Source organism: Ambystoma mexicanum, chromosome 2q (genome assembly GCF_040938575.1).
Source record: "Ambystoma mexicanum isolate Mex_15411 chromosome 2q, UKY_AmexF1_1, whole genome shotgun sequence".
Lineage (NCBI taxonomy): Eukaryota > Metazoa > Chordata > Amphibia > Caudata > Ambystomatidae > Ambystoma > Ambystoma mexicanum.
This window is the reverse complement of record NC_090924.1, coordinates 1,238,711,243-1,238,733,261: the sequence shown is the minus strand read 5'-3', so window position 1 is coordinate 1,238,733,261 and position 22,019 is coordinate 1,238,711,243. Positions and strand designations below refer to the sequence as shown.

Genomic DNA, 22,019 nt, shown 5'->3' with positions numbered 1-22,019 from the left:
TCCCCTGGAGTCATGTCAGGCTCCGAGCTAGAAATGCAGTTATACTGCATGGAAAAGAAGGGCGTGGCATACAAGCCCTTTTTAAGCTTCCCAAGCACTCCCCATGTGACACACCCCCTGGAGCCAGGTAAGCTATTGGTTACAGAAAGTGGCCAATCATGGGAGGGGTGGGGTATTTAAGGAGGTGTGTGAGAATTTTTCAGTGTGGGTTAGTTAAGTGAGGACAGGAGTTTCTGTAGGATGTCTGAGAGACCAGAGGCGGCGAGAGCAACTAGACTGCAGAAGCTATTGTTGAGAGGGGGTCTGTAGGGTGTTTTAGTGTGAGAGTAGAAAGTGTGAGGAGTAGAAGTAGAATAGGAGCAGCAGTGTTAGTGGTGGTATTGGCAGATGTAATCGTTGGGAGTGGCAGAATAGCGAGTGTGGGAGAAGGAATAATGTAGTAGTGGTAGCGAAGGATAATATTGGAAGTGGACTAGATAGTAGAGCGCATTGGTGAGTAAAAGAAGCAGAACGGTACTAGGTAGTAGAGGGCGCTAGTGAGGGTTAAGTATTTAATAGAAATAGTAGGAGCAACAGAATAGTAAGAGCGACAGTGAGTGGGAGAATAGGATTAACTATCAACATAGACTGAGACAGATTACAACAGAAGATTAGCAAGAGGCAAGGAAGCAGAGTGGAGGGAAGAGAAGATAACAAAGGCAGACGGGCAGTTGGAGGTACGAGCGATAGTAAGAACAGGAGTAAGAAAATAATCATCAAAGGGTGGAGGGAGCAAGGCAGAGTGAGAGATCGGAGGTATAGTGAAGGGGTGGGAGGAGAACATCTTAAGAACCCAGTGTAGTGAAGAGTCAGGTAAGAACGTTTGTGGAAAGAAAACTAGTGACACCAGGCGAAAGAAGGCACCAACTCTCTAGACTACTAAGCGGGGTAGGTCAGGGAAAGTCTAGTCAATTCCTGAGGGAGTTAGGTAGCCACTGTGTTAGGGAAACATCAACAGAATAAGGAAGCGGATAGATAAGTAGGTGACCCCGTTGGCAAGAAACGAACGTCCCTGCTAGGTACACCTGGGCTAGGAAGGGGGTCAACCAGCGGGAAGTAGAGAGCTAGCGCCGGCCCTAGCGCCAAACTTCCTTAAAAGCCTAATAGGCCCTGGAGACCCTTATAAGATTCTACTGCCAGTCTGTCCTATAGTCTACAATAAAGACCCTTGGAGTTGCTATCGGAGTTAGTGGTTATTTGTAGCAATCCGTTACAGTAAACATTATTTTAATGTATGCAACTTTTTAAAAAAAATGTAAGCATAGATATTTACTTGCACATTTCAGTTAAAAGACATGTAAACGCAGTGCCTTATGGCTCTCTGCAAAGCATAAGAGGGCTGGCACTAGGGGGGAAATGTAGCATTATGACATTTTTTTTCTTTGTCGTATTAAAGCTTTTACAGCCGTGTTTATAACAGGCATCTTCTCTTGATGCATGCAGGTCATACATGCATAGATAGCTGTATATTCTCATAATATTCTATAAAGTACATGGTTGACTTTCCATTGGTCTTTAAGAACTCTTATGTCCCCTTTATTTTTTGTAAGCCTACAACCAGGAAGGATTGTACTGGCAGTTGAATTAATTCATCACTGGTGCCAATTTGGCCATCTCACTTGTTCCTGTACATTACAATCTAACTTGATTACTACTAAACCAAGCACATTTGATATCAACATAGTGTGAGCGCTTGAAACATTTTATACTGGTAAAATGTTCCGTAAAAACTGATTTAACATTAACAAATGTATTTCTTAGTACAAGCATTACAGAAAAAATCCAGCCGAAGTAGAATTCATTTGCACAGCTTGCATGACACTTTTTTCCAGTTGGTTGAACAGATGCAGGCCCACAGGGCCATCGAGAAATGACTTTGATAGATGGCCGCTGTCTGAGCAGCTCGCACACTACAGATTAGTGGAAACCCGAAGAGAATCTCTCCTGCTTTGTGGAGAGTTTGCTCCAATAAGATAATTTTTCTAATTAACCTATGGAGCACCGATGTAGCGGGGATGTTGAGGAAAATAAACTGCTTCAATATTCTTTTGTCAAGCGCGGTAGATGTTTTTCCTTTCTTGTTTTTTTAACCTCAACCATCTTGTCCTTGTCTGTCACTTTTAAAGCTGGGAAACAAGTTAAAACCGGCTTTGGCATGGAAACGCTGTGTATTGGCAACTGAGAGCTTTGGCGTTTTATTGCCTATTGTTTGAGTTATTTTCTGCAACATTTTTTGCATGGTATCTTTTTGCAGTACCGTCCATATTTTGCTTACGAATAACCAATGGTGTATGCATGTTTGTTTTTTATCATAAATCTTTACAAAATCACGTTTAATTCAATAGAAGCTGACCGGACCAGCTATTTTACGCGCCCCTAAGGAAAGAAGACCGAGCAAGAAAGAAGGAGGAACGCATAAAATATCAACTCTTCCACCAGTGCTTCACAGGTAAGCAGATGCAGTATCTGAATTTAAAAAAAAAAGCCGAACTCTTTCTGTATTAAAAAAAAAAAAAGTTTTAGGAAGGGCTACAGCAAAATGTATCTACCAGAAATAAATGGATCTCCCAGATGATGATGCTGATAATGATGCAAGAGGCCAATGCTTATACGTTTCACTGAATTGCAAGGGTATGTGAATAACCCTAGACGTGACAAATAATTCAATGTTTTTGGCAGTTTTATGGATTTTTTGAAGAAAAAAAATGTTTAAGATTATTAGCCATTCAACAATTACTTCTAGTTGATATGTCACCACTTCGGGTGACTTGCATCACTGCTGGTTCTTAACTACCTCCGGGTGACTTCTACTTCGGTAATGGACAGTCTCCTCTGGGTGAACGCCTGCCTTTAGTAGTGGTTACTAATGGGGACCATCCTTTCACTCCCATAACTTGTATGTGTATTTATTGTTTATATAGCGCTTTAATCCAAAGCGCTTTTCATTATAACAAGATACATACAAATTTATAACAGTAGAAGCAATTTACAAAACATGAATCAAACCAATAAAACAGTAAGTAGAGCAATTAATCTGTGAGGGGGTAAGGGGGAAGAAAGGGGTGAGGAAGGGAAAGGAGGAGGGAAACAGAGGGCATTAGGGTGAAGGTGCAAGGAGGGTAAGGGGAAAGGGGCGGATAGGGAGAGGTGCATAGGGGAGGATGTGAGGGAAAGGAGAGAGAAATGAGAGGAGGTCAATGTATCAGGATGGAGAAGGAGAGATTTTAGGGAAGTACGGAAGGAGGAAAAGGTAGGTAGGTAGGGAGTGGATAGGTAGAGGTAGGGAGTTCCAGTGCAGGGGGGGGTAGGAGCTCTAAGGAGCTTAAACGGGAGGAGGCACATGGGGAAGGGGGACGGTGAGAAGAAAGAGATCAGCAAAATGGAGGGAGTGGAAAGGGTTGTAGAAAGAGAGGAGAGATGAGGGGGAGGAAGATCATAGAGAGATTTAAAGACGAGACAGAGGAAAATAAATTTAAGTTGGGAGTGAAAGGGGAGCCAACCAAGGTAAGAGAGTGAAGAGGAAATGAGTCGTGAAGGGCAAGGAGACAGAGGGTATGGACAGCTGAGTGGTAGAGGGATTTAAGGGGGCAAGATGAGATGCAGGCAGTCCAAAGAGTATAGAGGAGCAATAGAAGAGGTGAGAGAAGATAAGTGAGGAGATTAAAGTTTAGTGGCATGGAAGGTGAGAGAGGAGCAGACTTTGCGAATGTTGAAAAGGTGGTAGCGACAGGTGCGAGAGGTAAGGGAAATATGGTGGGAAAAGGAGAGGGAAGAGTCAAAGTGAATTCCTAGGTTGCGAGCGTGCGCAGAGATGGGAAGATTAGAGGGGGAAACTGAATAAAAGGTGGAGGAGAAGGAAGAGTGTTGGAGGGAAAATAAGACTTTAGTCTTATCAGTATTGAGGGAAAGAAAGCGGGATGACATCCAGTTTTTAATGGCAGTTTAAGGTGGAGGTCAGGAGAGAAGGAAGAGAAGGAAAGGAAGAGTTGGGTGTCATCGGCATAGAAATGGTGAGAAATATCGAAGGAAGAGATGATGGGGGCAAGGAGAGAGGTGTAGCGAGAGAGAATAGGAAAGTGCAGAGAACTGAGCCTTGGGGTACGCCGTAATCCAAGGGGAGGGTGGGTAAGGTTCGACCTCCCCAGGAGACAGCAAACGAGCGGGAGGTAAGAGGAGAGCCAGTTGAGAACAGAGCCTTTGAACCCAAAGAAAGAAAGAGTGTTGAGAAGTAAGTGGTGATCGACGGTGTCGAAGGCAGCAGAAATGTCAGAGGATGAGGACAGAGAATTGTAGAGTATTGAGCGGAGAGGAGGGAGTTGAGAATATAAGTGCGAGCTGTTTCAGGGGAGTGTTTAGGTCAGATGCCCGATTGAGAGGGGGAAGGAGGGAAAGGTTAGTGACAAGGGCTGAGAGCTGGCAGTAGAGTAGGCGTTCAAGTAGTTGAGAGAGGAATGGGAGGAGAGAGATTGGACGGAAGTTGGAGCTAAGAAGGGGATCAGTAGAAGCTTTCTTTAGAATAGGTATAATAGTGGCATGCTTGAATGCGGAAGGGAAGGTAGCTGAGGAGAGGTAGATATTGAAGAAGGAGTTAAGTAAGGAATAAGAAGAGGGTAGATCTTTGGGATAACGATGGTGGGGAGAGGGTCCATAGGGGCCGACATAGGGTGGGCTTTTGACAGGAGGAGGGACTCGTCAGAAGGGGAGACAGGCGAGAAGTCAGATATGCAAGCTGAATGGAAAGGGGGGTTGGAAGAGCAGTTAATGTTTTTTATTTTTTATTTTTTTTATTTTTTATTAGATCATTTGGTCTACAAATCTTTAACCCTTTATCCCATCATTTACATACAAACTCATCATATCCATTTTCCAAGTTAATGTCCATTTCCTGTCTGTGCCTCGCCATGTTACCAAGCTCACAGGTTTGGCACTTATAGCCAGGCTTCTGGCTGCCCCAAAGTGTCTAATCATGCACGCTAGCGGTGGTCTCCAGTTTCTTGAGCATTAAGATTATCAGTTTTACGAGGGCTATATTGATGTTCATTTGCCCTCCTTCAGTCAGAATGTTTTGACGGAGAGAGAGAATCTTGGAGGAGAAGTGCAAAGTCAGAAGGAGAGAAAGGGTCAGGGGTGGGCGGGGAGAGAAGACGTGAGAGGGTTTGAAAGATACGGCGAGGGTGAGACGCTTGGAAGTGGAGAAGGTTAGAATAGTAGGAACGTTTAGCAGAGCTGAGACAGGAGACATAAAGAGAATGGTAGGAGAAATAGGAGGTTTGGTTGGATATTGAGGGGAATTTGAGCCAAAGTCGATACGATACAAGTGTATCCCATGGAGTAGTTAGGGGTCCAGCTACCTTTTGATTTTAGCACTTCCCGTGGACTCCGTTTCTGAAGGGATGTCATTGCAACTGCCTTGATCACCGACAACTTTATTCGACATTGTCATCAAAATACAAACAACTCACAACATGCAAGCATAATGTAGAGTATGCAATTTCAAGTATTTTTTTATATCCTTGAATGCCCTTATTTAAACTATAAATGTAGACCCAAGGGAAATGTTGGCATTCGTCAGCTAAACATTCATTCACTTTCTCTACATAAACTGCCTTCACCTGGATCTACTGGATATGACCGAAGGATTCATTTGCACATCCAACACCAGGCATTGTAATATACACTTAATGTGGCTGCATCAGGGGAGGGAAGGTCCACCGGCCTGTGACAAAATATTCACCACTGATTCCCAGTATTTGTCATGCCATGGTCATACCCATATTTATACCCAGTAAAGCAAGGGTTGACATTCTACTTCATAAAGAATACCCAGTAAATGAACTTCTAAATGGAGTAAATTTCAAGTGCTTTAAGGTACGCGTTTTGGCTTCTTCAGAAAATTATTTTCATGTTGGCATCTTTGCTCCAGCTTGTTATCCCCCTAAATCCATACCAAATAATGCCACTTGCCTTACCTGCTTTTGATATATTTTAACAGCTGGTTCTATGGAGTCATTCCCATGTGACGAGGAACATATTACTTGTATACAAAAAAGGTAGCAGGCGCCCCTCTCTAGAAAAAACATGGCATGATAACCTGTTCTGTGTTTTTTCCCGCTTTGAGAGTCTGCGGCCATCACTTTTCTGCTTACTGTACTTTTCACAAAGGAGGAATATCCATTTTCATATCAGTTTTTGTCCCACCCACAAGTGCTGTCCAGCACCAAAAAGCCAGGCAAACCTCCTTTGAAAAAGTGTACCAACAGCAACCCGAGACATGTGTTTCAGCCTTGTTGGTCCTCATCAGTAAGGTGGAGCTGTGCCTCTCTGAGCACAGTGAGCAAGGGATCCACATCTGGCTTCCCCCAGGTAACTTTGGGCGACCAACCCCAAGTTCCTTAAAAAAATTGAAAAAAAGTAGCAGGCGCCCCTATATTCCTCCTTTGTGAAATGTACAGTGAGCAAAAAGCGATGGCTGCGGGCTCTCAAAGTGTGACAAAACTACAGAACAGGTAGCATGCCATGTTCTTTCTAGAGAGGGGTGCCTGCTACCTTTTTAAACATTTTACTGTTGCATTAAAAATTCCTTCTAGTTTTAGTTGTGATTTCTCTACTTGACAACCATAGGCACAGTTGCTCATACATCTGATGCTGAGGTAGCCATAGCAATGTACTTTCTCTATATCCCTACCTCTCATGGACATATGCATCTTGGGCTCTTTCTTGCGAGGAAAAGCGAAAATCATCGATTTCGGTTTTTCAAGTTTAATCTCTGTTTAAGTTGTTGTTTTAGACCATCCGGTGTTAAATAAATCAAAATAGCATCCTCTGCAAAGTGGAGGAGAGTGGCATTTTTTCCTCACCTAGGGTAGGGACATTAGTTGGTAATTAGTTAATACTCTATATCAGTACATTAATATATAAACAAAGCCATGTAGGCATGAGAACGCAGCCTTGTCAGACTCTCCTTTGAATAGGTAGTGGTTAGATTGCCTGAGAAACTCCAGCTAAATAGTGGTTGTGCGAGACCCATATTTTCCAAACGTTCCCACAACTTTGTCTGTGGGACTTCATCAAATGCAGCTTTTTAATCTGCAAAAACATCAAAAGCATCACATGTTTCTGTATAAGTAGGTACAGTCTAAAACACTGATCGGTAGTTTTCATGCTTCATTGAAAACCCAACTTGAAGATGGCTTACCTTTTTTTTTTTTCTCCATCCAATTCCTCAAGAGGCCAAACAGCATGCACGCTCTTGGCAACGGTTTTGCCACTCCCGCTTTTGATTTCCTGTCTACTGGGGGGATCAAGGGGACTCCTAGTGCAAGCATGCCCAGCAACGCAGCGCCAAACTGCATCCACGCCTTTAGTCACAGCATCTTTTCCCCTTGACTACAACACCCATTTTTTATGTTTTCATACTCCCCTTATACGTTTTTTACTGGGTTTTGTAGAACAATTGGTATAGCAAAGGTCACTACATAGTGTTGCATAAGTACATTGGCACCAGTATCCCTGGTCCGAGACCGCCATCCCCTCCACCCCCCTTCCAAGTCTCCTCCCCCTTACATCTTCATTCTCCTACAGCTTCTACCTCATCCCCATTTTCCCCATATTTTTTCATATTTCTGTGGACATCCCCTGTGCTTGTAGACTACCTGAACCCATCTTTTTTATAACATTCTTCCCCGTTCTCCACGCTCCAATATCTGGGGTGTCCGGCTCATCCATTTTTCCACTATCGCACATTTAGCCACTTTACATGCTATGTTTATGAATCACTTGTCGTAATTATTTCCTCCTCCACCCAAATCCCCAGTAGCGTCCTCTTGGGTTCCCAGTCTATCAGTCTCTTGCAGATCCCTTCTATTTCCCGTCGGATCCCCTCCCAATACCTCTGCCACTTTGGGCACTACCACACCATGTGGATAAAAGTCCCTTTGGGTCTTACATTTGGGAAAAGTGTCGTCCTCCCCTTTGCCCATTATCTTCATTTTGTCCCTCGAGTAGTAGAGCCTATGCAGGTACTTCATCCTCAGTCGGGCTGCGATGGCCACCTCCCTGTGGTACTGTAGAGCCTCCACCCACTTGTCATCCTATATTTCTTCCAAGTCCCTTAGTTGAGCTAAAGATCAAGGCTTTATAGAGGGTTGAGACCTGCTTCCCCTTAGTTTCCCCGTCCAATACATTTTGTTTGATTGGAGAAACCTGTGGGAGTTAAACTGCTCTTTTTATATGTGGCACCAAGGTGTCTGAATTGCGGGTTCTTGTAATGATCTTGTCTAGACACCCCCACTTCTCCCTTGTTATGTAAGACTTTCATTTTAGTGCAAAATCTCCCTCACTTGAGATCCCCAGAACTTTTTGCTGGATTTATGGAATTTTTCAGTGAGTGGGAATCTTTTTCCACGCACACCCTTTCTTTTACTCTTTTTATGGGTGTCCATTTTTTACTCTCTCTAGTGTCTTTTTGATTTTATCCCTTTTGACAACTTTTTGGAATCTACATTTTATTCTTGCAGCACACACCCCTTTATGTGCCCTTTGGGCCCTTTTTTAATTTTCTCTGGCTTACCTTGTGTGAACAACTGTTCCCAAGGGTCGAAAGGATAGTTTTATCCTCTCTACACCTTATTTGGCAAGACCAGCACACCCCACCATATGTGGAGTGCTGGCCAGATGCAGTGTATCTCGTTTCTCAATACCACTAAGATTTCTGTTAGAGACAAGCTTAACCTAAATGGCTACTGGCAGTGAACCTTTTTTACTTATTCGGTGCAACCTACTCACAGGGTGTTTCCGTAGCTGCAGTAAGGCACCCATGGGAGCCCGTTTTCCAAAATGCCCCTGTTTTCCTTTATCGCCATTTTACGGTTACTTGTCCTTTCTTGGTCCTTCCTCTACCCTCCAGGGCGGGAAAGTCCTTTGTGAAAGTTTTGCCTTCATTGGGAGTCCTTCGTCAAGCCCGCCCTGACTCCAGAGTCTCTGTGAAAGCAGGAAGCGAACAAGGAGTCCAAAAATCCAGTCTTTTGTCTTCCAGCCCGATTGCTTGCAACCAGTTCCAACTGGCAGGTTGGCTGTCCTGAAAGAACTGCCATCCCCTCAGGTTTGAATTTTGCACGCCTGTTGATTGGCTGGGTTCATGTATAATGTTCTGATCCTGGAAGCTGAAGAGGTAGTAGACACCGGCACCAAATCCCAAGAGGAAGATGAAGAAAAGCCGGTTGAGACGATTTCCAGTGACAGGTGAGGCTGCTGTGTAACGAGAGACTGCGGTTCCTTCCAAGTGACCTGGGGGGTCCCGAAAACTACAATCACAACCTAGAGCCTGGTGAGAGCCACCCGACATAGGAAGACCTGCATTTTGAGCAATCCCACGATGTGCTGTGACCTTGCTGGGCTGCAATACCCCAGGACCTTGTGCCAGTTTGCCATGGGATGGACTTCTGAATTCCGAATCACGCTGACACTTTGGTTGCATTCCGCTGGACCTCCAGAGACTTGATTTGAATCCTTGAAGTCCCCTCAACAAAGTGTTGGGCCAGATTAGCAATGAGATTCCAACCAGCGATATTCAGTCTTCTCCTGGCTCCTGACAAAGGGAGCCAAAATAACAGAGCCGCAACCAGCCTCGAAGAAACCCTTGCCTGAAGTCTTGCCGATTGATCCCTGCTGCAAATTCCCTTCCAGTGTCCTGTTTTCAGCCACACAACAAGGATTTCAACCACTGGGGTTTGGCTGCAGATCTGAAAGAAGTCCGTCTGCAAACTCCTCTTCTCTGTTGACGAAGTCAACACAGGAATCACACAAGGCTTGGGTATTACTTACCTTAAGCCTTGTGTGATTCCTGTGAAGCATTGGAGGTGTGTGATTCCTGTGAAGCATTGGAGGTGATTTATGTGATTGGGAGTTCTGTCATCCAGTTTGCCCCAACCTAATGCAGGAATCCCTGTAGGGTGTCTTCTCTGAAGTCCCTGGAACCTTTCTGCAACTCTGAAGTGAAATACTTACTTGTTTGTACAGCTTTCCTCAGGAACTCTGACTTTACCTACATCTGTCCCTATCCTGACTGGTCTGTTGGCCACTAGAGTTCTAGTGACCCCCTCGTGCCTCTGAGAACACTCATGCTTCAATAATAGGAAATTAATCATAAGGTTTGGGCCTTTTGCCTTGAACTGTAACCAGTGTTTGAAAGTACTTTATTGTGAAATATGAGCAGTTACAAGTTCTTACTTATCTTAGAATGTGTTCTACCATTCCTAAACGTACATAGGGTTAATGTACTTGCCTGTGAATTGGATACTCCCCTTTCCAAAAGTAATGCTGTTGGCTACACTTTATTTATGTTCAAAGAATAAGTGTATAAGTACACCAACTGGATTTTACTCCCCCTGGCTTGCTGTTTAGCCTGTCTAGAATAAGTCTGCCTTGGGTTTTATCTACCTTGAATAGCTGTGTAACATTCTGAATAAGTATATTGTGGGTCTAGCTGACCTTGGTCTGCTTTGGTCAATCCTAAAATCATGCAATGAGTTATTGCTTACCTTAGGCTGTGTTCTATTGATCTGAAAAGCAACTTTAATAGTATCTTACACCATAAGGTCTTACTGACCTGGTATAACTTGAATGTTATCCAGAATGTAGTTATAGGTTCATACTGTTATAGAAATTTGTGTTCCACTATTCAGAAACTTATCCTGGGATCGGGGTTGGTTTACTAAGTGATTTCTTAACTGAGTGTCACTGCATGACTGACAGGGTCTACTACCTCTGAATTACTGAAAGTGATCTAAAAGTAACTTGTGGTTTTACTCCCCCCTGGATAGGTGTTCTTTTTTAAATATGTATAATTTGGACTGACTTATCTTGAATTACTGTTAGTTATTCCGAACAAGGTCTATGCTTTGGACTTTGTACCTTAAGCATTGTGCTGTGCTTTTATACTGTTTGATTTTATGACAAAGTACTTACCCACCAAGATTTACCTTGGCCTGCTTGTATTTATGATACATTTTTATTTTGTTTAGTACTTCTGGATGTGTTTTCTTTTAACCATTTGTATGCTACAGGTTCTCCTCCTAAGAAAACCTGGCTGCTCTGTCTACGCTACCAAATACTCAGGTGGCACAGCCTTATACTAACAGTGGAGTTTTGTACTGCCCCAGTTGTATGGTTTTGTGAAGCTCTTAGTTGGACTTCAGAAAAACTGTCCTAACATCTCTCAATTCCTGAAAGGACCTAATCCCCTCGGAAATCACCACATCACTCTTCACCTGTATCCCCTTGGTCTTCCAATCCCCATCTCAGATGTTAGATCCCCTCAATGCACCTGTTTCCCCCCCCAGATCCTAGCTGCCAGCGTAAGCTTCCTCCCCCATCCCAGGTGCCTGTGGTCCATGCCCACCTCGGCTGTAAGTGGCAGGCACCTTACCTTTTTGTGCTTGCCATACAGGATCCCCTCCCATCCATTCCTGCCCATCAAATGCAACTCTGTATTTACCAAGTTATCTTTACTCTCACTATACGGCCACCCGTTTGCTATGTGCAGTTGTGTTGCCCAGTAGTAAAGCCTCCAGTCTGGGAGACCTAGTCCTCCTTCTCACTGAGAATTGCACAACGTCTCCAGCTTGACTCTGGGTATTTTCTTCTCCTAGAGGAACTCCCTCAATATTCAGTTAACGTTATTGAATTCCCTTACATGTATCCCCTTGGGGCATGTTGCACCAAGTACAGTAGTCTGGGAAGGGTCACTATCTAATAGGCTGCAGCTCGACCCATCAAAGAGATCAGGATGGTTATCCACTGTGTGATGTTTTGTTCAAATGATTTAATCGTTGGGCTGAGTTTCAACTCTGCAAAGTATTTCTCTTCGGACGAACACCCCTAGGTACCCACAACTGTTCACTTCTGTTTTTAGCATTGGGTATCGACCTCGGTTCCAGTCCCGCAGTCCACCGGGTAGTGACTGCATTTATCCCGATTGAGTCTCAAGCCAGAGTATGATTCAAATTTCTCTAGGATAATCATTATCTTTCATATTGAGACCTCCGGGTTGGTCACGTACAGCAGAATATTGTCTGCGTACAACGAGATCCATTTCCCCTTACCCCCATGGCATACAAACCCTGACCAGCTTGGGTGCCCCTTGATTCACTCCGCCAAAGGCTCGAGTGCCAAGACGAACAGCATAGGGGAAAGCGGACCACCATGCCTTGTGCCCCGCTCTAATGTGAATATTTCCGGGATTGTGTTGTTCCCCGTTAAACCATTTTGCAACACTTGAATCCAACTTATAAAGCCCTCTCTGAAGTCCATCCTCAGCAGCATCGCGATCAATGGACCAATGTTTGATGGAATCAAAGGCTTTTTGTGCGTCCAACGCTAAGATGTCTACCGGACGCTGCAGTCTCTTTGCTCCCAAGATGAGGTGGAGACACCTAATGTTCAGTCTAGTAGACCTATGTGGGATGAATCTGGGTTGATTTGCCGTCACGATATCTGCTATAATGTTACCCAGCTGATTCGCCAAGACCTTGGCTAGGATTTTAGTCTCAATATCAATTTGGGATATTAGACTGTATGACCCGCAACACTCCCTTGGTTTCCCCTCTATAGGTATCACTACTATTGTGGTGTCTGAGTTCTGGCAGGAGCACCCCCTTTTTCCTTACTCTCCTGGAGCATTTCCCACAGTGACCCAGAGATTTCTAATTGTACCATCGCCTCCCATGCCTCTTCTAACTGTAGCTCCCCCTCCATAGCCTCCCTCTGCTCCACCGATAAGCGGGCAGCTCTAACCGACCGAGAAAGTCCCCCAGTTCTTCCTCCCCTCTAGTAAGCTGCATAGCATACAGCTGCTGATAGTACCTGGCAAAGGCTTTCCCCATTTCCACAGGCTCTCTTGTCTTCTCGCCAGTCTCCCTGCATTCGATTTTATACACAACTCTATTAATTTTCTCCCTCCATGCCAACCATGCTAGAAGCTTCCAAGTCTTATCACCCCATTCATATATGCAGCCCCCCTTGTACCACCAGTTCACCTTTGCCTGTTCAATTCTCATCTCTTCTTGCACATTCCGAAGTTTCCTTTCCGTGTCCTCTGAGTAGGCGTGCCTCATCTTGTCCTCTGAGTTCAGGATACTAGCCTCTGCTTCCACCATTAATCTTTCTTCGCTTGGCCATCACTATGGCTATGGCTAGCCCTCGTAATACCCCTTTATATGCTTCCCATAGCACTTGTTTCGATTCTACTGAGTCTTTATTAACACTGAAATACTGCTCCGTTTCCTCCTCACATCCTTATACTGCACCTGGTTGATTCCCAGTCTCCATTCAGCCCTCGATGCATAGTTCCGAGTCTTAATTGTCCACAGCAGTGGTGCATGATCTGAGATACACCTGGGTAAATAACCTACCCCTTCAAAACCTCCTTCTTCGGCCTGTGGGGCAAAGACATGGTCTATCCCGGAGAAGGATTTATGTGAGGCTGAGAAAAAAGATAATTCCCTTTTATGGGGATTTCCCTCTCTCCAGAGATCTGCCATCCTCATTACATCCTAGAAGGACTTCAATTTGCCGTCTGCACCCCAACCCCCCGTTCCCCACCTGTGCAGCACCTCTCCATCGATCTAGGGATGTTGTACTTCATTGAAGTTTCCAGCCTCTACCGTGAGACCGAGTTGTACCCCCATCATTTTCCTCTTGACCTCCTCAAGCGTATCTTGCAACAGTGTAGGCAGGGAGCATACATTTATGAAAGAGATTGCTTCTGTCCCCTGGAGTTCCTGCATCCCCACTACTCTTCCCCATCTCTCCTGAAAAGTCCCAGTAACCTGAAAGGGCAAAGATTTCTTTGAGGATCCCCACCCCTATGGAGCTACTCGTGAACCCAGCATGGGCCCCAAACTTGTACTGCCCTTACCCCAGTATACGGCAGATGTCTCCCAATAGGTGGGTGTCTTGGAATAATACTACATCAGGTTTTACCCGCCTCGGGTACTGAAATACACACTTCTTTTCAGTTTATCGTTCGTATCACTCACATTCCAGGAAATTGTTCTTTTGCGTCCTTTTTATCCATTCCTATCTTGCAATAGTTCGGACCTACGTTTCAAGTCCTGACCCCAGACCTGTTTCAACTGTTTAACGAACCATCACCGCCCCCCCCCTCCTGATACCACAACTCTGCCTCGTACTCACCACCCAACCCTTTTGTGCCCCCTTCCACTCCCCATACTTCTTCCCCAACTGTGAATGATCTGTCACCCTTAAGAACTGAACCCCTATAAACAAACTCCTGCTCTTACCTTGTTTCCCCCCCCTAAAACCTCCCGCCCTTGTAACTTATTTCCCCGTCTACCCTGTTTCTCCCACTCAGTCATAGTTCCACTCCCCCTAACCCCTACCACGGAACATGCAATTCCTGAGCCCGTTCCGGCATCCCCATCTCCCCAACCCTCACATTTGAGCTTCACGTCTGCCCTCAGTCCCCCTGTATTCCTTCCCCAGTCCCCAACGGGGCACAGGGGGTATTTGAGCTCTGTTCCATGCCAGTTAGGGTTTACTCGACTCTGCAGAGCGCCCTATCCGTTGCCACCAGAATTCTGAACCCATCTCTTTGCTCCTGCAACAGTGAGTTGTCCCGCTCCTCCCTGCCCACCCTTGGCTTCGCTTCTTCCGTGGTTACATTGCCATTCTGCCTTCCTCCCTGGTGGGGCTGTGACCACTCGTCCTTCGTTTTCTATCAAGTCCCAGATGTCCCGTATGTTCTGAAACACCCCAGGACCTCTCCCCCACCACCACTCTCAATTTCGCAGGGAACATAAGCATGGTAATTTACTTTGTTGTTCCGTAGGATTCTCTTGGCTTCTTCTAATGATCTCCTTGCCCTTTGGACTTGCAACGTGTAGTCTCAGAAGATCATTACCTCTGCCTTCTCCACTCGAATTGCCCCTTTACTTCTGGATACTTGGAGGATAATGTCCGTAGCCACCACTGGTCTTGGGGGGGGGGGGGGGTGATATCCCCAGGACTCTATGCATTCTCCTGATTACAAAGAACATGGGTAAGCCCCTCAGCTGCAGATCCTCCTTAAACCACTTTTCCAAGTAAAGGTCCATTGCCAGGCCCTCGATTTCCTTCGGGAGGTCCACTATCTGGATGTTGGCCCTTCTGGACCTTCGCTCACCGTCCTCCGCCCTCTCCTCCAAGTGAAACTGTCCAAAACAGTCCTTTCAGAAAATGTTTCACCAAGCGATCACTAAACAGAGGAGCAGCATGCCGCCTTCTCGTGAACCTAGAAATTGCAGCCAAATGCACCTTGATGGAGGATAACGCAGGCCCCGTTGTGCAAGTTCTAACAAGTATGGGAGAACCTGAGCTGGGGAGACGTCCAATGGCTTTATCTCAGGGTGACCCTCACACCAGGCACAAAATCTCATCCATTTATGACCATACGAGACATTGGTAGAAGGGGCCCTTGCCGCCTCCAAGATCCGGCGACACTCCCGGGAGATGCCTAGATGACATAACTCGGAGTAGTCGGAGCCACGCCGCCAGGCTGATAGATGCCGGATCGTGCAGCTGACTGGCGACTCTGCTGAGCCCGTCTGCCTGAACACTTTGAACCCCCGGCAGATGGAAAGCGATAATATTGATCCCTTGAGCCAGAGACCAATGTCAAACATCCTGCTCCTCCTTTGACAGGACTCGGGAATGCGTGCCGCCCTGCTTCCTCAAATAGAACATCGTGGTGGTATTGTCCGTCAACACCCTCACCGCTGCTCCGCGGATGCGCGGAAGAAACAACTTTAGGGCCCACTGCACCGCCCTCAACTCGAGCACATGGATATGCAACAAAGTCTCCTTCCGAGACCATAGGCCTGTACCGGTGACTCGTCGAGGTGCGCCCCACACCCTATCTGGGAAGCGTCTGCCATGATCGTGAATTGAAACTGCGGCTCCAGCAAGATTGTCTGTGCAAGTCCACCACCAAAGGGTGTCCACCAACGCCTCGTTGACCACCGGCTTGTCTAACCATAATCCTCGACTCAGCGACCACCTGTCTGCGAGGAACTCTTGCCCCGGCCTCATGAGCAGGCAGCAATTGGGAAGGAGCAGAATACACACCGCCATGGCCCCCAACAGCAACATGTAACCTTGGATCGAGATCACCGTACCCCCTCTCCACTCGCCAGCCTTGGACTTCAACTTCATCACTTTCTCGCTGGAAGGTTTTACTAGATTGTCCTGGGTTACAAACTGCAGCCCGAGAAACACCAATTCTCTGGACGGCATTAAATAAGATTATTCGAAGTTGATGGCGAATCCCAGCCGTTGCAAAAGGCCCATGGTCGCCATGAGAGACTCCCTTGCCCCTTCCTGAGACAAAACCCTTACCAACAAATCGTCCAGGTAGGGGTACACACAATGGCCCTCCCTCCCGGAGGAAGGCAGCCACCGGAGCCAGACACTTTGTAAACGTCCTGGGGGATGACTTCAGGCCCAATGGGAGGACCTAGAACTGATAATGATCCTCTCCGACCACAAAATGCAGGGACGTGCAGTGTTTTTCCTCATTGGGATGTGAAAGTAGGCATCTTGAAGATCTAGTGACGTCAGGAACTCGCCCGGTTGCACCGAGCGGATGACATCCTGAAGTGTGAGCATCTTGAACTTCAGGCGTTGCAGATTCTTGTTCAACGACCGGAGATCTAGAATAGGCCTCCACTTGCCCTTGGGCTTTTTCATCGAGGAAGTACCGGGAGTACACACCCTGGCCCTACTCCACGACCGGAACTGGTTCTGTTGCTAGCACGAGCACCACCTCTTGCCGCAAGATTGGAAGATTCGGCTGTGCAACGTACAATGGCGGAATAGGGACCGGAGGACCCCGAAACTAGAGTGGCCGAGACGTACTGTATCCAGCACCCAGCAATCTGAAGTTATACCTTGCCACTCGTCGACATGGTTCGCCACCCTGGCCCCCAGCAGATTGTCCATATGGCAGTCATTGTTGAGATTTCAACTGCCTCCCTTTAGAAGCCGAGGCCTATGGACCTTTCTTTCGTTGAGTTTGAAAGTCCCTGCTCTTCTGAGCCGACTGGACTGAGCGCCGATAGCCTTGAGACGAGTAGCTGGAGCACCCGTAACTTCGATCTCTGGAGTAGGCAAACCAGGCATTACCAGAGGCTCCACGAAAGGAGCGAAAAAAGCAACCACTTTGCAGGGAACCCAAAGACTTTGTTGTCTAAGTATCCTCTTTCATACCTTTCAGGACCACATCTATCTTTTCTCTGAACAAGTGTTCATCCTCACAGGGCATATCAATGACCTTATACTGGACTTCTGGGCGAAAATCCGTACACTTCAGCCAGGCCTGCCGTCTGAGCACCACATCATTATTAATTTGCTTAAACCCCGACTCAGCCAGGTCCACTGCAATATTGATGATGTTGTTGGATGCCTCCTCCCCCTCTCGAACCAACAGCATTGCCTCCTTACAATGTTGCTCCGGGAGATGATCAAGAATCTGGGCTAGCCTGTGCCACATCTCCTGATCATATCTGCCCATAATCGCCAAGGAATTAGCAGTCTTCACTGTAGTAGCCCCCACAGTCAGAATCTTCTTCCCAAACGCGTCCTGTTTCCTGGCTTCAGTGTCAGGGGGCGTAACACATTTGTGTTGGCTTCTGGCCTTATGGCTAGCTGCCGCCGAAACCACAAACCTGGGCCCAGGCTGCGACACCAGACATCTAGGGGTAGACTCGGGAGCCTTGAATTTCTTTTCCAGACGACCCTTCACCGCAGGCTCAGAAATCGGGTGGCGCATTGTGCGCAGACCCTCCTGCCACACGTCGAGTTTCTGAACCGAGAAGACCATCTTCCGTCGCTTTCCCATATGGTCGAACAGAAAGCAGTCTTTACGTTCCCTTCAAAAGCCAGCCCTAACTCCTGACACGCCTTTGCCATCATGGCGTGGAATTCCCCAATATCATCCGGCGGAGATGGTTGCACTGTACTACTGGGCTGATCCACCTCAGGGTCCGTATCCCAGGCATCGTTCCTCGTCGGCGACGAAGACCCCTTCGACAGGGTATCACGCGGAGTACTCTCTGGGTCCGAATCAGCTAACTCCCCCTCTTCAGGATGACTTCATGGACGGTCCAACCCTACTGGCAACGACAATGGCAACAGTGCCGGAGGTGACTTCCTAGTGGCCTCACCAAGCAAACCGCCAACACCGCCGGACTTGGAGGCGGTGGCAGCCTTGCATCCAGTTACCCCAACAATGCCTGGGGCGTATTTAATACCTGCAAGGACAGCAGAGATTGATGATTGACCAATGGATAAAGAGGCGGCCCAGCCCCCACGCCACTCGACGTCGACGGTCGTGCGCTCTGAAGACCCAGAGCCGACGGATCGAAAAGTGCCTCTTGTTCCTCCTCCATCCCAGAGGAAACAGAATCCGCAGCTAGTTGCTGTTGCAGAATGTCCACAGGAAGCATGGGCTCAAAGCCAGCGGACTGCCACGGCCCACCTGTCTGCAACAAGCCTTCCGACTCCATTTGCGTCGACGACAACAGCAGTGGACCACTGTCAGCCAGAGTCGTGGACGGCGCCGATGACACCACCGTCGACGACTGAACAGCAGAATATACTGCCACCGTCGACGAGGGAATATCCGCCGATGCTCTCGTCATTGGAACTGCAGCCTTCACGGTCTTAGCATTCACCGGGGACCCAGACTTTTTGGAAGAAGAACCGGAACGGTGCTTCGAAGACTCCCGGTTGGACTTCGGTCCTCAGAGTCCTTCTCCGCTCTCCCTGTAGACTGGCTCACCCAGGCCGAACCCACTTCTGAAGCCGGGTATGTGCCCTCGTTTAGCCAACATATGATCTGTCGGTTACGCTCCTTAAAAGTCTTCTGCAAAAACTCCAGGCATATCTTGCAGGCATCCGCCGAGTGATGAGAGTAGACAGTAGACAGTCTGTATGGCCATCCCCTTCGAATACCTTCTTGAGGCCGCAGGTATCACAAGGCTGAAAGAGATTTTTTTCTGAGCCACAGATGACATACTGGCCGGATACAAAAAGCATGTGCAAAACGCGAAGAGAAACACGAGGTGATCCCAACAGTTTGGAGACGGTTGAAATCTGAAGGGAAGCCGCAGGGGAAGGGCTATTTATATTAGACGTCCTATTGGCATGGCCTAAAGTACCGAAAAAGAATGTCGATCGGACACTAAAATGTCAGTTTTCCATGGGAAAACGCTAAGTTAAAGTTACCAAAGTTTCCCAGCCTGACAACCGGAAATATTCACAGCATGTGAATCCGTGAAAGATACCAACGCTGTAGAAATGGAGTTACAGGTAAGAAACTACTCCCTTTTTAAAATTCGACCAAAACACACAGCTACCACCTTTATATGAAGCTACTGTATGCACTCTTAGCGCGCCCAAAAGACGTACTAGGAACTGGCCTGAGCAGCAGTTATCGTGATTCGATGGAAGTGCCAGTTGGGGGTCACTGGTACTTGGAGGAACACTGGGGACAAAGGAATGCCTGCCTACTAAGAAATTTGCCACCATTAGGTGGTAAATGGGAGATTCCCCAGAACCCCCCTTGTGTTTTAGGCCCCCCTATTCAGCCTTGGGTCCCAACCCTCTGTACAGCCTTGGCCTTCTCAGATGTAACATGCATATGCGTCCCCCTTACCAAAACCTGTTTAGGAGATGCTGCTGGCTTGGATTTCTGCACACTCCCTGTTCCCTGATACAAGGGATCATCCCCTGTGTACCCTGGGATGCAAGGGTGATGATCCCTGCAAAGGGTTGGTTGGCAGGGTTCAGTGGCACCATGAGGTGGGAAACTGGTGGTGTCGACCCCGGCCAGGCATCGACTTAGTTAGGAGATGTAGAGATCTACGCCCTTCCCCTTGGGCTCAATCACAAGCACATAAGAGAGGCGAGAGCAGGCAGTCCCTCTGCCAAGTACAAATGATGCAGAGTATGTTGCATTCATTGTAAATGGAGAAGGGGGCTTAAGGGGATCTCCACTGGATAGGCCGAACAGAAGTATAGGAACCGGGGGAGAAGGTTCATTTTACAGGCCATAATGCGCCCCATTAATGAGATTTCTTGAGTTGACCACCTTACCAGATCAGTTTCCAATGCTTTGACAAGAAGTGGAAAGTATGTTGCATAGAGCCTTTCCGGGGACACTGCAATTCACACCCCTACATACTCTAGGGAGTCACTGTTCCATTTAATTGGACAACTCGGTTGGAGGGAGAGTATGTAATTCACAGTTATGCTGCATCTGGCCAATTACCAATCCCTCTATGGAGGGGTTCCGTATCTTTTGGGCCAGCGGCTCCATTATTAGGGTGAATAACAATGGGGATAGGGGGCAACCCTGCCTGGTTTGGCAGGTGAGTGGGATGGGGGCTGCATGTCGCAGGTTAACCAGTAAGGAGGTTTTCGGGGCACTATAGTTAACTAAAATCATTTTTACGGGAAATGGAGCCAAACCGAAAAGCTTCTAGGGTGGCCGTCATGAAGGCCCAGTTGCATTTATCGAATGCGTTTGTAGCATCAAAGGCTAACAGTGCCAGCTTGTGATGATCTGAGACCGCCACCTCTAATAAGCACTGGTGACCTGCCCACCCTCTGATCCCTGGCCCAGGTCCCTCTCCCGCCAGTCGCACACTCCTGCACTGCCTGCCTAGCATTCCCCACACTTTGGGACTGTTCTCTATCCCTTTAGTCCCACCACCAGCACTTGATGCCTGCACTCACCTTTTCACTTGCCACCTGCTGGCTGTTACTTTACTTATTGTTATTTATTCCCATGTACTGCACTGTCCCTTCTCCCTCTCACCCTCCGCACTTCCCCCTTCCCCTTTCCCATGCACTTGCGTGATCTGAATGACACCTGGCCTAGTATGATCGCTGTCTGTCCTCCCTTTGTTCCTCCTCCCTTGCCTCGTCGCGCCTTGAAACACTTGTGTATATGCGCGTTATAAATGCCATATCATATCATATATACCAGGTTTCTAGCCCGAGAAATATTGTCCCCCTGTTGACCTACCCTGAATAAATCATGTTTGTACTGGGTCGATAACGTTGGGGGAGGACTCTGGACAATCGATTGGCCACGACTTTTGAATAGATATTGGCATCAAGGTTAAGCAATGAAATTGACCTGTAAGAGGCACAATATTTAGAGTCTTTCCCCGGTTTTAACAATAAGATTGTTGAGGACGTTTGCATGGAGGGGGTGGTGGATCTGTTTTGTTGAAAGGAGTTGAACAGAGCCGTTAGTGGAGAAAACTGGGCTGGAAAGATTTTATAGCATCTGGTCGTGAACCCATCTAGGCCAAGGGCCCTATAATTCAATGACTTGATAAATGCATTTACCTCCTCCAGGGTGATTGGTGCTTCTAGGGCTTCCCTCTTGGCTCCTTTAAGGTTAGGGAGGCCCCTCGTATATATTGTGTCTGCGCTACCAAATCTCGGGGGCGCTGAAATGGTGTCGGTCAGGTGAGCAGCTGTTAATTGAAGCTTTAAGTCTTCTGCATTTTGCACCTTACTCGGAGTATCCCTTAGGCCTGCTATAAAGTTGTGTTGTCTTACATTGGCCAATTTTTTAGGAATCTATTAGCTTGTTTCCTTTGGCGTAGTATCTGTTTCGTGATTGAGATTGAGCCGTTTCCTCTGCGTAAAGGCCTTCAAGTTTATTACGGGCCATCTGCAGGGACCAGTGCTTTGAGGGGACCACCTCTTTTTTCATCTTCTGTCTCAACCATTTTTCTCTCTCTAGTTAGGACTCGCGTTTCCCTCTTAGGTTTCCAGTAGGCCGCTGTATGGGCCATAAGTTTGCTCCTCACAACTGCCTTCATTGCGCCCCAGGGGATTGCCACTGACGTGAGATTGGCAGGATTCTCCTGAAAGTAGTTGCAAATAGCTTTTGCTTTTGTGTCCCT

General features: G+C 47.1%; 1 protein-coding gene across 3 annotated transcripts in view; it reads left to right on the top strand.

Moving 5' to 3' along the window:
* PHF14 (PHD finger protein 14) overlaps positions 1-22,019 on the top strand; it is a 2,413,061-nt gene that overhangs the window by 872,936 nt on the left and 1,518,106 nt on the right. For all 3 annotated transcript variants that reach the window (XM_069648631.1, XM_069648632.1, XM_069648633.1), the window contains exon 12: positions 2,385-2,488. In XM_069648631.1, coding sequence (XP_069504732.1) covers positions 2,385-2,488 — 104 coding nt within the window. The remainder of the gene's footprint in view (positions 1-2,384; positions 2,489-22,019) is intronic.